A 16,345-nucleotide genomic window follows, 5' to 3' on the forward strand; every position below is an offset into this window, starting at 1 on the left:
TCAATATGAAAATAATTTGTGCATCTCAATTAGAATGCTGTGTTTTCCACACAAAAACATGCTATTTCCTATAATACATTTGCTTATTTTCCAATTGGAAAGACATTTAGGGGTCTATTTTGTTATCATTACATGTGCTTAATTCCAATTACATTTAGTAGGAGTTGTGTATCTGTAGTCACAGTAGCCTCTGAACTACTTTAATATTATTGCTTTCCATTACCATTCTCATTAAAATAGCTTTTCTTCTCTTCTCCCAACATGAACTACCACAGTAATCTGGTTTTCTGTTTTCTTTGCATGGATTTATTTGCATGTGATAAAGGATATAGATTACATAACATGATCTGATTCTAGCTTCAAGAACATAATGATATCAGTGAAATTAGAATAGGGCTAGAACTATTTAATTTTTAAGTAGAGGTAATTGATTGACTTCTAGACATCCATTTTTGCACAGTGACCCATATATACAATTTTGTTGGAATAAAATAAGTTGATATAGTTCAATACTGGTGGTATCTGGTGGAAGCCAAATTTGTGAAACATATTATAAAATATATGATAAAATAAGGTTTACAAACTTGAAGCACTAGACTTTATCAATAGCCAACAAAACTATATCCTTAATTCCAATTCAAATTTTTGACAAGGCAAAAATAATAAGAATAAGCGTATTAGAATTGGTTATGCTCTTTTCCTTAGTGCTTGCCTGTGCTGTATTTCCAGAAAAAAAGTGGTCAGCTGTTGGAAAAAGTGATCAGAAGACAGGGAAAGAGGCTTGTTAAGTCTTTAAGAAAATGAGGAACCTGAAGAGAACTCTTAAAAACATCATTAGGGACTTTAGAGTCACTTGACTCATTGGCACTCAACAAATAGATGTCTGCCTATCCTTACTAAGATAGACTAGTTAGTACCCATTGGATTAATATTTCAAGCTGTGTTGTTTTCAAGATGTGTGATTATAACATGATGTAGAGTTCCAAAATGTTTCCTAAAAATACATGTTTGAAATGAAAATATAAATTATGGAAGATTGTCTCCACCAGATATTAAAATATGTTATGAAAGAAATCAGATGGTATTGGCACAAACATAGTTGGAAAGATGTTTAGGTCAATGGAACAGAAATGTACACTAGTGTAATAATTTAACATATGAAAAGAGGTATCATGAATCAGTGTAGAAATTCATGATTATTCAACAAAGGGTTCTGGGCCAACCCATTTTCTCTCTGCAAGAAAAAACAAAGAAAGAAAACAAGAAATCAATATGGAAACTTACCTGACATTGTACAACAAAATAAATTCTAGATAGTTTAAATAGATAAATGTGAAAAAAAAACAAACCTTACAAAAGAAGAAGAGACAGTTGAATGTTAATCAGATGTCTCTGGCTAGAGAACGGCTTTCTAAACTTAAAAATAAAGGAACAGATCACAGTGTAAAAGATCAATAGATTTAGCTACATAAAAAGAATAAAAATGAGTTCAGTCTGAGACAGTTATATTGGAAGACCCTGAACTCACCTCACCTCCTGCATAGACACACTGAATTTACACCTACATATAGAGCAATTCCTCCTGAAACACTACAGGCTGACTGAACAACTTATGCACAACAAAAGACAGAGGGACCACATAGAGAATGGCAGGAGAGATGGAGGCATGGTAATCATGAGAACCCCACCCCGATGCTGCAAACTGCAGTGGGGAGGGATAGTACTGAGGGACTAGGAGAGGATTCCTCCACTCTGGGGCACAGTATAAAAGCTACAGTTTAAAAGGGAAACTAGAATATAAAGGAGCCAGCCCTAGAACATCTGCCAAATGGCAGGGAAGCTGCTGGAATGCTCTCTCCAGGGTCAGAGGTGCTGGCAAGTGCCATTTACGTTTCCTCTCCACTTTGATAGTGCGGACAGAAACAAGATCCAGATACCCTAGCCGGCCTCCCACCTCAGTGAGTCCTGTACCCCTAGCCCACATCAGCCCCAACCATACCCCCAACATGACCCCAGTGAAGCACATACTGGGAGACCAAAGGCCTGCACCCAGTTCAGCTCCAGAGGACTTGCCAGGACACCCCATGCATGCAGCATCTGAGGACCTCCCAGCCAGGGACCCCTGCATGGAGTTGCATTAAGACATCCTGGCCTTTGCCCACCTAAGCTCCACCCATTCCACCAGGATAACCCTGCATGGAGCACCCCAGGACCACCTAGCCCATTCCCACCTCCACTCCTGCCATCCATCCAGGGAGCCACCTGGACATAACATCTTGGGACCTCCTGGCCTATGCCTGCTTCTACTCTGGCCATCTTGCCAGGGTGCCCCCTAGGAGGAGTGCCCCAGGAGTTCCAGCCTACACTCGCTTTGGCTCCAGCTGTCCTGCCAAGATGCCCTCTATGTAGAGAGCCCTGGGACCACTAGCCCACTTCAGCTCCAGCCATCCCACTAGGGTGGTCCTGGTGCATAGTGCCGCAAGACCCCCAATCAGTCCCTCCTACAGCTCCACCCAGCCAGCCAAAGCAATCAGGCACACATAGAGATGTTCCCACACAAGGCCCTTCCTTTAAAACTAAGATAAATAGCTGTTCTATGTACTTCATAGAAACAAGCACAGAAAGTCAAACTAAATGAGGAGACAGAGAAATATGCTCCATATGAAAGAACAAGACAAAACTTCAAAAAAAAAATTACTACATGAAATGAAGATAAGCAGTCTGCCTAATAAAGAGTTCAAAGTAATGGTTCTAAAGATGCTCACTGGACTTGAGAGGAGAGTGGATGAACTCAGAACTTCAAGAGATAAAAAATATTAAAAAGAACCAATCAGAGTTGAAGAATATAATAACTGAAATGAAAAATACACTAGAGGGAATAACAGCTGATTGGAATATGCAGAAGAAGAGATCAGTGATGGGGAAGACAGGGTAATAGAAAGCACCGAAGCTGAACAGCAAAAAAATAACAATAATAATTTTTAAAAATGAGGACAGGTGGGGTGCCTAGGTGGCTCAGTCGTTTAAGTGTCTGCCTTTGGCTCAGGTCATGGTCCCAGGGTCCTGGGATCAAGCCCAGCATTGGGCTCCCTGCACAGTTGGGAGCCTGCTTCTCCCTCTGCCTGCCACTCCCCCTCCCTTGTGCAAGCTCTCTCTCTCTCTCTCTCTCTCTCTCTCTGTCGCTGTCTCTCTCTGACAAATACAGAAACAAAATCCTTTAAAAAATAAAAATTAAAAAAATTAAAAATGAGGACAGGTTAAGGGAACTCTGGGACAACATCAAGTGTACAAACAATCGCATTATGTGGGTCCTGGAGGGAGATAAGAGGAAAAAAGGGGCAGAAAGCTTATTTAAAGAAATAATAGCTGAAAACTTCCCTACCTGGGGAAAGAAACAGACATCCCAGGTCCAAAAATCACAGAAAACTCCCAAACAAGATGAACCCAAAAATGTCTACACTAAACATGTATCAGTTAAAACATCAAAGATTGAAGCTAAAGAGAGAAATCCTAAAAGCAGCAAGAAAAAGCAACTAAGTCACTTTAAGGGAAGTCCCATATAGCTGATTTTTCAGTAGAAACTCTGCAAGCCAGAAGAGAATGGTATGATATATTCAAAGTGCTGAAAGGTAAAAACCTGCAGGCAAGAAAGCTCTACCTGGCAAGGTTATCATTCAGAATTGAAGGAGGGCTAGTTTCTCAGACAAACAAAACTGAAATTTCATCACCACTAAATTGGCTTTACAAGAAATGTTAAAGGGACTTCTTTAAGAGGGAAAGGCCATAATTAGAAGAAAATTATGAAAGGAAAAAATTTCATGAGTATAAGCAAACATAGAGTAAAGGTATCAATCACTTATAAAGCTGGTATAAAGGCTAAAAGACAAACATAGTAAAATTAATTTTATCTAAAAAATAGTTAAGGGACTCACAAATAAAAAGATATAAAATATGACATATACACAAAACATGAAGGGGGAAGTAAAAATGCAATGCTTTTAGAACGTGTTTTAACTTAAGCAACCAACAACTTAATATAGAATGCTATATACTTAAGATGTTATAAATGAGCCTCGTGATAACCAAAAACCTATAGTAGGTACAAAAGAGAGAAAGAGGAATCCAAGCATAAGACTACAGAAAGTCATCAATCACAAGGGAAGAAAGCAAGAGAAGAAAGGAACAGGGAAGAAATTCAAAAACAATCAGACAACAATTAACAAAAGGGCAATAGTATGTAACTATCTATAATTATTTTAAATATAAATGATTTAAATGCTCCGATCAAAAGACGTAGGGTGAAAGAATGGATACAAAAAAACCCACTTATTTATATGCTACCTACAATAGACTCACTTCAGACCTAAAGACATATACAGACTGAAAGTGACAGGATAGAGAAAAATCTTTCATGCAAATGAAAGTGAAAAAATGGGGTATTAATACTTATATCAGACAAAACAGAATTTAAAACAAAGACTGGAAGAAGAGACAAAGATGGACATTACATAATAGTAAAGAGGTCAATCCAACAAGAGGATATAACAATTGTAAATATCAATACACCCCACATAAGAGCACCTAAATCCATAAAGCAATTATTAATAGACATAAAGAGAGAAATTGAAAGTAATACAATAATAATAGGGGACTTATTAAACATCCCATTTACATCAATGGATAGATCATCCAGACAGAAAATCAATAAGGGAACAGTAGCTTTGGACAACGTTAGACCAGATGTACTTACCAGATATACACAGAAAATTCCATCCAAAAACAGCAGAATACACATTCCTTTCAAGTGTACATGCAACATTCTCTGGGATAGATCACATGTTAGGCCACAAAACAAGTCTCAATAAATTTAAGAATATTCAAATCATATCAAGGGTCTTTTCTGACCACAACATATGAAACTAGAAATCAATTACAAGAAAAAAACTGGAAAATATCCAAACTTATGGAGGCTAAACAACATGCTACTAAACAATCAGTGGGTCAACCAAGAAATCAAAGAGGAAATAAAAAAAATACATGGGAACAAATGAAAATGAAAGCAAAACAGTCCAAAATATTTGGGACATCCAAAGCCATTCTAAGAGGGAATTTTACAGCAATACAAACCTACCTCAAAAATCAGAAAAATCTCAAATAAATAATCCAACCTGATACCTAAAGGAAATAGAAAAAGAAGAACAAACAAAACCCAAACTTAGAAGGAAGAAAACAATAAAACTAGAGTGGAAATAAATGAAATATAGAGTAAAAAATTTTATATTTAAAAGATCAATGAAACCAAGAGCTGTTCTTTGAAAAGATAAAAAAGACTGATAAACCTTTAGCCAGACACATCAAGAAAAAGATAGAGGACTCAAGTAAAATCAGAAATGAAAGAGAAGTGACAATGAACACCACAGAAATACAAAGGATTATAAGGGACTACTACAAAAAATCATATGCCAACAAATGGGACAACTAGAAGAAATGGATAAATTCCTAGAAACATACAATCTTCCAAAACTGAATGAGGAAGAAATAGAAAAATCTGAACAGACTGATAATAAAAATAAATCATTAATTTAAAAGTGTGCAACAAAAAAAGTCCAGGACCAGATGTCTCCACAGGTGAATTCTATCAAACATTTAAACTACTCCAAAAAATAAAAGATGAAGGAAAGCTTCCAAATATATTCTTCAAGGCCCACATTACCCTTATACCAAAACCTGACAAAGACACTGCAAAAATACTTACAGGCCAATATTCCTGATGAACATAGTTTCAAAAGTCCTCAACAAAATGTTAGCAAATCAGATTCAACAATATACTTAAAAAATTATTCTCCACGATCAAGTAGGATTTATCTAGTGATATAAGGATGGTTCAATATCCACAAATCAATCAATGTAATATATCACATTAACAAGGGAAAGGATAAGACCATATGATTATGTCAAGAGATGCAGAAAAAGCATTTAACAAAATTCAACAACTATTCATGATTAAAAAAAAAATCTCAACAAAGTAGGCTTAGAGGGAACATATGTCAACATAATGAAGACCATATCTGAAAAATGCATAATGAACATCACACCCAATGGTGAAAAACTGAAAGCTTTTCCTCTAATATCAGAAACAAGACAAGGGTGTCCACTGTGGTCACTTACATTCAGCATACTTTTGGAAATCCTAGCTGCAGCAATCATACAAGAAAAAGAAATAAAGAAAATACTTCCAAATTGGTAAGAAATTAGTAAAGCTATCATTATTTGCAGATGACATATTACTATATAGAGAGACAGCTCTAAAGATTTCACCAGAAAACTATTAGATAAGAAATAAATTTGGTGAATTTGCAGGATGCAAAATTAATATATAGAAATCCAAATAATTTTTAGATTTATTTATTTATTTTAGAGAGAGAGAGCATGACCAGGGGTAGGGGCAGAGGGAGAGAATCTTCAAGCATACTCCCCACTGAGCAGCAAGCCCAACTTGACGCTCTGTCTCACAACCCATGAGATCTTGACCTGAGCCAAAATTGAGAGTTGGGCACTCAACCGACTGAACCACCCAGGCACTCTGAAATCTATTGCATTTCTCTACACTAATAACAAAGTAACAGAAAGAGAAATTAAGAAAACAATCCCATTTACAACTGAACCAGAAAGAACACCGAGGAATAAATTTAACCAAGGTGAAAGACCTGTACTTTGAAATCTATAAAACATTGATGAAAGAAATTGAAGACAACACAAACAAATGGAAAGATATTCTATGCTCATGGATTGGAAGAACCAATATTTTTAAAATGTTGATACTGCCCATAGCCATCTATAGATTCAATATAATCCCTATCAAATAAACAGTAGCATTTTTTTCACAGAACTAGAAAAAATAATCCTAAAGTTTGTATGGAATCACAAAAGACCCCAAATAGCCATAACAGGCTTGAAAGAGAAAAATGAAGCTGGAGGTATTACAATTCCAGATTTCAAACTATACTACAAAGCCATACTAATCAAAACAGTATGGTACTGGTACAAAAATAGACATGTAGATCAATAAAACAGAACAGAGAGCTCAGAAATATACCTACGCTTATATGGTCAGTTAACTAATGACAGAAGAGGCAAGAATATGCAATGGGAAAAAGATGGTCTTTTCAAAAACCATGTTTGGGAAACTGGTCAACAACATGCAAAAGAATGAAACTGGACCACTTTCTTGCACCATACAAAAATATAAAGTCAAAATTGATTGAAGACTTAAATGTCAAACCTGAAACCGTAAAACTCCTAAAAGAAAAGATAAGCAGTTCTTTTTTTTTTTTTTTTCACTTTTAAAGGAACCTCCATACTGTCTTCCATAATGGCTATACCAACTTACATTTCCACCAACAGTGCATAAGGGTTCCCTTTTCTCACATCCTCACGAACACTTGTTATTCCTTGTCTTTTTTTATACTAGCCATTGTGACTGGTGTTAGGTCATATCACATTGTGGTCTTGATTTGCATGTACCATACAGTTCAATAATTTCACTACTGAGTATTTACACAAGGAAAGAGAAAACACTAATTTGAAAAAATATAAGCCCCTATGTTTATTGCAGCATTATTTACAACAGCAAGATACGGAAGCAACCTAAGTATGCATCAACTGATGAATGGAGAAAGAAGATACACGCACACACACACACGCACAATGGAATATTAGCTATAAGAGAATGAAAACCCACCATTTGTGACAACATAGGTGGACTATGTTGAGTACTAAGTGAAATAAGTCAGACAAAGATGAATACCATGTGATTTCACTTATATGTGGAATCTAAAAAACAAAATAAATAAACAACAAGAAGCAGAATGAAACAGACTCATAAATACAGAGGACAAACTGGTGTTTCCAGAGCAGAGGGCAGTAGGGAGATGGGCAGAAAAGGGGAAGAGTATTAAGAGGTACAAACTTCCAGTTATAAAATAAGTCAGGGGGATGAAAAATACAGCATAGGAAATATAGTCAATAATATTGCAGTAACATTGTATGGTGATAGATGGTAACTACACTTATCATGGTTGGCACTGCATAGTGTATAGAATTGTCACTGTGTTGTACATCTCAGACATTTAACATTGTGTCAACTATAATTCAATAATAAAAATTAAAAAATCAAGTATAATGGGGAAAAAAAGAAACCATATGTTCCTAAAAACCCACAACACAAACTAGGTAATCAACAAACTAAAAAAACAGTTCTAACAAATATTTAAATTGGTTACTATCTTTAATATGTAGATTCCAGAATAAAAACAAAACCAAAACCTAAGACCCCAGTAGATTAATGGCCAAGGGACCTGGCCAGCATTTAAAGGAAGATATATAGATAATAACATGGAAAATTCCACTTTACAAGGATTTGAAGAAATGCAAAAAGAACAAATCAGATACCATTAATCACTTTTCATATTAGCACATTTTAAAAAGATTAATACTCAACAATGTGATAATACAAATTAATGTACTTACTGCCAATTGGATTTAAATTAATACAACTACTCTGGAATTCAATTTGGACTTAATTTTGCATACTTAACAAAGCCACTTCCATACATGGTATATATAAAGATATAAGGATGTTCATGGTGAGGCTTTTATTATAGAAAAAAAATGGGAACAACTTAAACATCCAGCAGTAGAGAAATGGTTAACCAAATTGCGGTGTATTTATATAAAATAAAAAGATTATGTGGCCATTAAAAATCATGTTTTCAATATCATGTTTCAGGAGTTTAATGACATGGAAAATTTCTACAATAAAATGTTAAGTGAAAATATAGAATACCAAATTACACATATGGTTTAAGTTCAAAATATATACATATCTTGGGGTGCCTGGGTGGCTCAGTTGGTTAAGCATCTGACTCTTGGTTTCTGCTCAGGTCATGATCTCAGAGTCATGAGATCAAGCCCCTCATTGGGCTCCCCATTGGACATGGAGCCTGCTTAAAATTCTCTCTCTCCCTCTCCCTCTGCCCCTCCCTCCTACTCGTGTGTGTGTGTGTGTGCGCGCACACGTGCATGCACGTGTGCACTCTCTGTCTCTCAGAAAAGTATGTATTTTAAAGACACTATCACTGTTCTGGTAAGAGTGAAGAGAACAAATCTGGTCAACTAATGGGTCAGTTGGCTGTCCTCCACCAAGAGATTAGGCCCAAGCCTAATTCAGCTGTTACCTTCCAGTCAATTCTAGCAAGTGAGAAATTTTATCAATTTAGGATCCCAAACATCACAGAGAAAAACATAAACCAAACAGCTTTAGAATCATGGACATAAGAGGAAAAATATACGTTTATATGAGACAATTTTAGTATTATGGTCTAAGATGAATTATCTTTCTTTCGTCAGTGTTTGGAAAGCAAACATCTACCCAATGGACATTTCCTGAAGCATCTTTAGTTTTCTTGGTTTTCTTAGCCTAAGCTGCATAAACCCAGTCCTCTGCTCTATGTGTTGGAAATAATACCTACCCATTGATAGTCAATCTACCACACCATTACTTTTTAAGAGCTTTGGGGAAAATAGAGTTCATAGTAAATCACAGGGGTTTTCTTTTACTTTGTTTTCTCGCATTAAAATTGGATATTTTGTAATACAATATACAGTATATACCAAACACATTTATTTTGTGTTACTCTGCTGGGAGGATAAAGTGCATTATGTTAGGTTAACATTGATACATCTACATGCCTATGAATACCAGGAAGGAAAGTGTTCTTCCATAGACAACAGATAGATTCCTAATCTGAAGCAAAGTAAATAATGTATGTGGCCTTCCTATCACAGTTTTTCAATCTCAACTTGTCCTACTTTTGAAGTATACAAGATATTTCCTTGTACCTTTGGCATACAACGACTTTGTGAAGGATTAATTGTACATTTTCAGGTTACATACCATAGGCTTGAGTACTTTGATCTGTCTCACATCGTGTTTGGCTAAGCTTTATCTATAATATGTTTATTCCTCAGTTTTTTCACTTGACAAAGTTTTCAGTAAGAAGGAAATTAGTGACGTAAATTTAGCTATTGGTCTGAAACTTTGGAACATTCAGGTATTTCTTGGATGATGTGCTTTGTACATAGTTGCTGAATGAATGATTGCATGAATGAATTTTAGACAATACAGTAATGGGTTTAATCCATTTACTAATGTAGAACTCAGTAAGGAAGGTTTTGAGATGAATGTCAAATAAGTTTATATTCAGAAAAAGCATAAAGATTATTGCTGTTATGAGACTGGAGAAACCTTGACATTGGTTTGAACTGGTTAACCTGATACTCAGAATGTGTGGATGCATGTTAAAGCTGGGCCATGTATTCATATTCTCTTTTTGTGACAGATTGGAGTAGTGTTTTATTTTTGACCACCCCTCCTCCATAGAATGCACATTTTTGTATAACTCTGGCCCTCTCCAACTTCACATTATGACCAGACACTCTCTGTAATATCAGAATCTTCACCTGCATATGGGGCATATTTCAAAGACAAGCCTTTGATGATTAAAGAGGATACCCAACTCTGGTGGATTTGGAAGGTACATCTTGGGACTGACATCTCAGGCTTTGTTAGTTGTTTTTTGCAAACAATAGAATTTCTTAATGAATTCTTAGATCATGAGGATATATTAGACACTGTAGGCTTTCTTATTTCCTATCATATGTTACCTCATACATTAAGAAAATGAAAGCAGAGAAAGATTATGACAAATCATATTCCCCCATCCTCTAACAAAATGTGTTTTCCTGTATCTCATTGCACAATATCCCCAACAAGTATACAAACATAGACAGATGCCTCCTCCCTTTTTCCTTTCTTTGGTTTTCAAAAAGACAACAGGCAAATTGGAAAAGGAAGGCACTATTTGTTAACAAAGGCCTCCACATCATCTCAGGTGAGTACATATGTTTTAAACTATTGACTTTTCAGAGGAGAGGCCCTTATTTTTGCCATCCAAACTATTCTAGTATCAGTAGTGTTGGGTGAATAAGACTAGTTATAAAAGTGAATTTGGGGGTGCCTGGGTGGCTCAATCGGTTAAGCATCTGCCTTTGGCTCAGGTCATGATCCCAGGGTCCTGGGATGGAGCCCCACACAGGGCTCCCTGCTCAGCGGGGAGCCTGCCTCTCAACCTCTCCCTCCTCTACCCAGCACCCCCCACCCCACCCCGCTCATGCTCTCTCTTGTGCACCCTCTCTCACATGTGCTCTCTCTCTCTCTCAAATAAATAAAACCTTTTAAAGAAGTGAATTTTGTTCAGCCTGGGTCTTCTACAACTCTCAAATCATCACATGAGCATCCACTTCATCCATCTACATCTCCAAATAGGAAATACAGTCACTCTCAAATCACCCAAATTACTTTATCACCTCTGGCAGCAATAATATGTAACATTTGCTTTCTCATAAATTTGATATCAACTTTGTGCCCTTACTTTATCAGGGTCACACCAGATTTTTACCCCTTTAGTATCTAATACTATAATTGTAGGATTTTTATTTCAACCAATTCACTGATTTTCAATCTTTGCCTCAAAGAAGACATGAATTTGAGCATGAGAAGTTTTCATCATTAGATTGCAAGCTATTAAGAGTGTGAAAAAAGATGAATATATATATTCATGTCATATATATTTATAAACATGTTATCTTCTAAATTGTACTTTTCTGCCTGATCCATACAAATCTAGAGTACATTTTGCACCTAAACTATAGTTTTAATATAAATGCAGAAAATTGTAATTTGATTACAAAATCCAGGTTAGTCATTGTTGCCATTGTTTCTAATGGCATTTTTTTTTCCATAAATAAGTTAGTACATTGACATTTCAAAAATACGTGGTAACCTTTCCAGAATTGCTTCCTCTTATAATTATCTCATTAACATAGGGATCAGTTCTTTACCAAAAATATATATAGAGAGAGAGAGAGAAGGGAGAGAGGGAGGAAATGTAGAATAATTCTCTCTTGTGTGTGCCAAGAGCTAGATTTGGGCCCTGAACCAGTTTTTATCCTGTCTTCCAAAGGCCTCAGTGTCCTTTACTCAGTTTATTTTCACCTGAAATTTTATTTTCTCATACCAAATGCTACCAATAAGTGAATCCTGACACCACGTCATTTAATGCTATGAGTCTGGGTTTTTTAATGTGGTACTTGTCTTAAATCTAGTGGGCTGTGAGTGATGGTATGGGAAGCCAGTGGCATTCCCGAGTGCAATGCCAATTGACTTTAGTGTGTAGGACCACCAAGGCACAAGCCCTTTTTTGAGCTGGGACAATCCTCTGAGAATGGTACTATCATTCTTGTATCTGATGGCTTTTAGCACTGAATGTTTAAATACTAGCAAAGCATGGGTAACCATTATATTATAATCTCATTTTAAATGTTTTCTAAGAAGTCCCAAACCAATCTGTATGCAAACTAGTGACATCTAAGTAATAAGCCCTTTATCTAGGAATGTTATCTTCACATTTTTTGCTGAAATTGTGATCTATATCACAAACTAAATAATGAGTTTTTAAAATGGTATCTTTAAAAGAATACCCAAATAATCCTTCACTCAGATATATCTCTGAACAGAGAAAATACCTTTCTTTCTCACCTCTCAGTGATGCTATTACATTTATAAGGCACTTCAAGCTTATGGCTGGTTGGCTCAATGCAGTCATATGTGGTATTAACAAGGCCAAGGTCATGGAAGCCAGTTAGCTTTGTTCTGTGTACTAACTACAGACTACCAGGAATCAGTCCATAGACACTAGCACAGAGCAGAAAGGTACCACAGCAAACCTCAGCACTTCTCATAGTCCATCCTTCTCATGAGACAGGCAAGATGTGTTCTTTGGGCATCAGCATTTCAGGGAGGATGTGGTTAGGAGCTTGAGAGGCCCCAACATCTACCTCTGAGCAAAGCAGTCCTGATATTTAGGCATTAACTTTGCATTATAATCCCCCATCATACTACTGGTTTGCTGTGTAACCTTCATCACTAAAGCAGAAATAATAGGGTAGAATGAAATAGACTTATCTCCCAGGGATGTTGAGTGAATTAGTAAGTTAACAAGTGTGAAGTGTTAGCATTATGTAAGTGCTGTAAGTGCTGATGGTTGTCATTATTTCGAGGGACCTAGTCTCATTTTAAATAGAGAATCTAAGTATATTATGCTTTTGTCAGAAAGGGATTTTCACCCACATCAATTGCTTTAAGCTGAGCATAAAACAGAGGTGATAATAACATAGTAGTGATCATCACAATGCAGAGCCGTAAACCTTTTTTCTATTAAAGCTAAAAGTATTTTGAGCAACTATCAGTGCTTTTAAACTTTGCTTTCCAGGCTTTGTGTCAACAATTATCTCCACAGCGATTATTCTTCCTGTGATGGGTGAGGGGAATAGGACCTATTCATTATTCATGCCCATAATAACGTATATAATGTATTGAATATGTTTACATCATACAGTCAGGCAAAGATTCAGTAGCTCGTTTGATTGGCACATATTGCCATCATGGTTAAAAAATAAAAATTCTTTTCTGCTCTGCCTACCCTGGTGTCCTCTAGAGGTAGCCCATATACAGATTGAAAACTCATGGGGGAAAAAAGAAAACTCATAGGGAATTGAAAATAGAAGTGCTTTCCGACAAAAGGCACTGTACATAGATCCTTTCAATTTGACATCTTTACCAAGGAATTTTGTTGTCACCTGCAATTTCCAAGGACTGTGCTTGAGAGAATTCTTCCATTTCTTTCATCACTCTGATTTCACTTACCAAGAAAAGTTATTTATTGCTGATTGCAGGACTCTTGAACTCAGCCTGGGAGCTGCAGCATGGACTCCTCAGATCTGGGCTCCTTGTTACTTATTTACATATTCATTTGAAGTGATTTTCAGGACAATTTGAAAACCTCTCTTGACCCGACATGACATTGTATAATAGCCAAGATCTAAAGCTCACGTGTTTTTGGTTCTTTTTCTCTTTGTTTTACAGATAACAGACGAGTACCTTTGGAAAGGTCACGCTCTCGCCACAATGGAGCTATCTCATCTAAGTGAATCCTGATGCCAAAGAATATGACAGTATTTAAGTAAACAAAATCATAACATTTTGAGAAGAACAAAATATCCACTCAAGGGATAGAGAAGAAATTAGTGCATTTCTTCAAGGATCAAGCTAAGCTGGGTGAAATAGCATGTATTTGTATTTGTAAAGCTATTGCAAGATGCCTCTCACAATTATACTAATACAAACACAATTACAAGGATTATAAAACATGTGTTCCATTTTAGTGTAAAGATGTGTATTATTTGTTATTGTGTGTGACCTGATGGTAACGATGAAATGTATAAGAAATTCAAAAACATTTCAGTCTGTCAAAAAATTACAATGTTAATCAAATTTGCAGGTCACCCCCCCCAAAAAAAAGGAAAAGAAAGGTTCAAGAATTATTCAATGTCTGCTTCTGATTCCTGTTACATAGAAAAAGAAAAGGCCAATGAGAATGTGTGTATTAATTATTTGGAGAGGTAGTCTGTAAGAGAAGCCATTTTGGAAGCTAAAAAAAAGTACTGCTTCAACCCCATGAATTTATTTAGAATCTTATCTCAAGTGAAAGCTGATGGATTCATCTGCTTTGGCTGAAATTAAACTTATCATTAATCTAGAGTTTCAGCATGATGTTGCAGGCACTTATCATTGCTAAAAATAAACCAGAGTTTAACAGAAGCAGTTAGAGAAAGTGATTTAAACTTCATTTTAAGAGGTATTTTCTAATTATGCACATATATCTACTTTATACAAATACTTCATATGACTATTTTTTGAGAAAAACCTCACATTTAATGTTTATTCTGGGATGAACCTGAAAGTTCTGTTACCTTTATTAAGATTTTTAAAAGGTAAATATTGATTCCTGTTCTCTGTGGTTTATTTCTTCTATTGCTTCTTTCTCCCATGACCCCCATGAAAGCAGGGAATAGAGTTTCTAAAAGACCTGAGAGGAAAAAGATTTCTCTCTGCAGGCAGCAGAAAACTGTCTGAAAGGTCAGCTGTTTTATCTGCCTTCCTACTCCCCTTTCCAATTCTTCCTTGGTGGTCTGAAGAAGAAAAAAAATTATATGTATGTATGTGTATATATGTGTATATGTTTTTATCTCTTGCTACAATAATTCCACATCCCAGTGACTAAGTGAACTTCTCAATCATCATCATACTTACTTACCTTATATTAACAAATTAAAATGATGCTGCCAAAACAACCCTAGGAGAAAAAACATGCTTTACATTTTTCTGAAATAGATGAAGGCATAGAAGTTATACTTAACTTACTTGTCTATTACTTTAAAATATGCATTGAAATAATGTAGTATAACTGCTCTGGAGTATAATTTTAAAACTAATCCATGCAGACGATTGTCATTACTGTAAAAAAATTGTTATGTGTATATTTCTTATATAGAAGATCCTATTTCTACTTCTCCAAAGCACATTACAGATATTCAGAAAGAACAAACGACTGGTTTGGCAAGTCACCATTTGAAATAATGTAAACAAGTGACCAATAATTCAGTCTCCTTTATATAGATGTATAATGATTCAAACTGCTACCTTTTCCTCCAGTGCATTCTTACTTGGGTATGATATGTTAAAAAATCTCTGAAGCTGCTACAATAGAGAAATCAAAAAGAATAACAGTATCTGAGATTTTGCAGTTTTATCCTATCTCAACATGCACACATATGCATACATAAGCAAGTTTGAGGGACATATCAATTTCATACACTTTTTCTTAACAAGAGCAAAGATATACAAATTTATGTAAATAATTAATGTGTGTATTTTTGACTTCACAAAATCTTTTCTGAAATCTTCATGGTATGGCCTGAGTCCTTTGGTAGCCTTTCAGGCTGTAGGAAAATGGTATATTGAAAAATTAACCCTGACTAAAATTTAGGGGCATTTGCCATGCCATATTATCAGGATGGTCAGGAAAAAAAAAAAGATGGTGAGGATAAAAATACTGACGTGTATCACCTCTTCGAGATGTGAACTTGCCTTATTTTTTAGTTTGTGAAAAAAATGAATGAAATACTATTATTGATAAATTATATATTTGTATTTAGAGAAATTGCACATGGTTTTCACAAACAGTATGGAACCTTTCAGGGTCTTTCGTGAAGTTCCAATAATTGAGTTAAAGGATTTACTTCCCAGATGTATAATGGTCCTGCTTTAGCCATTTGCAGTTTTGTTTGAGATTGAAAATTATCACCAGAAAAAGCACATAGTAAC

The 16,345-nt window shown here is 35.7% G+C and overlaps 1 protein-coding gene across 2 annotated transcripts in view; it reads left to right on the plus strand.

Annotated features, from left to right (window-relative positions):
• The window catches only part of DIAPH2 (diaphanous related formin 2), a 1,026,009-nt gene extending 1,011,868 nt beyond the window's left edge, over nt 1-14,141 (plus strand). For both annotated transcript variants that reach the window (XM_034649855.1, XM_034649854.1), the window contains one exon: nt 14,045-14,141. In XM_034649855.1, coding sequence (XP_034505746.1) covers nt 14,045-14,109 — 65 coding nt within the window. In that variant the 3' untranslated portion in view covers nt 14,110-14,141. The remainder of the gene's footprint in view (nt 1-14,044) is intronic.
• The last annotated feature ends 2,204 nt before the right edge of the window (nt 14,142-16,345 follow it).

Source organism: Ailuropoda melanoleuca, chromosome X, assembly GCF_002007445.2.
Source record: "Ailuropoda melanoleuca isolate Jingjing chromosome X, ASM200744v2, whole genome shotgun sequence".
Classification (NCBI taxonomy): domain Eukaryota; kingdom Metazoa; phylum Chordata; class Mammalia; order Carnivora; family Ursidae; genus Ailuropoda; species Ailuropoda melanoleuca.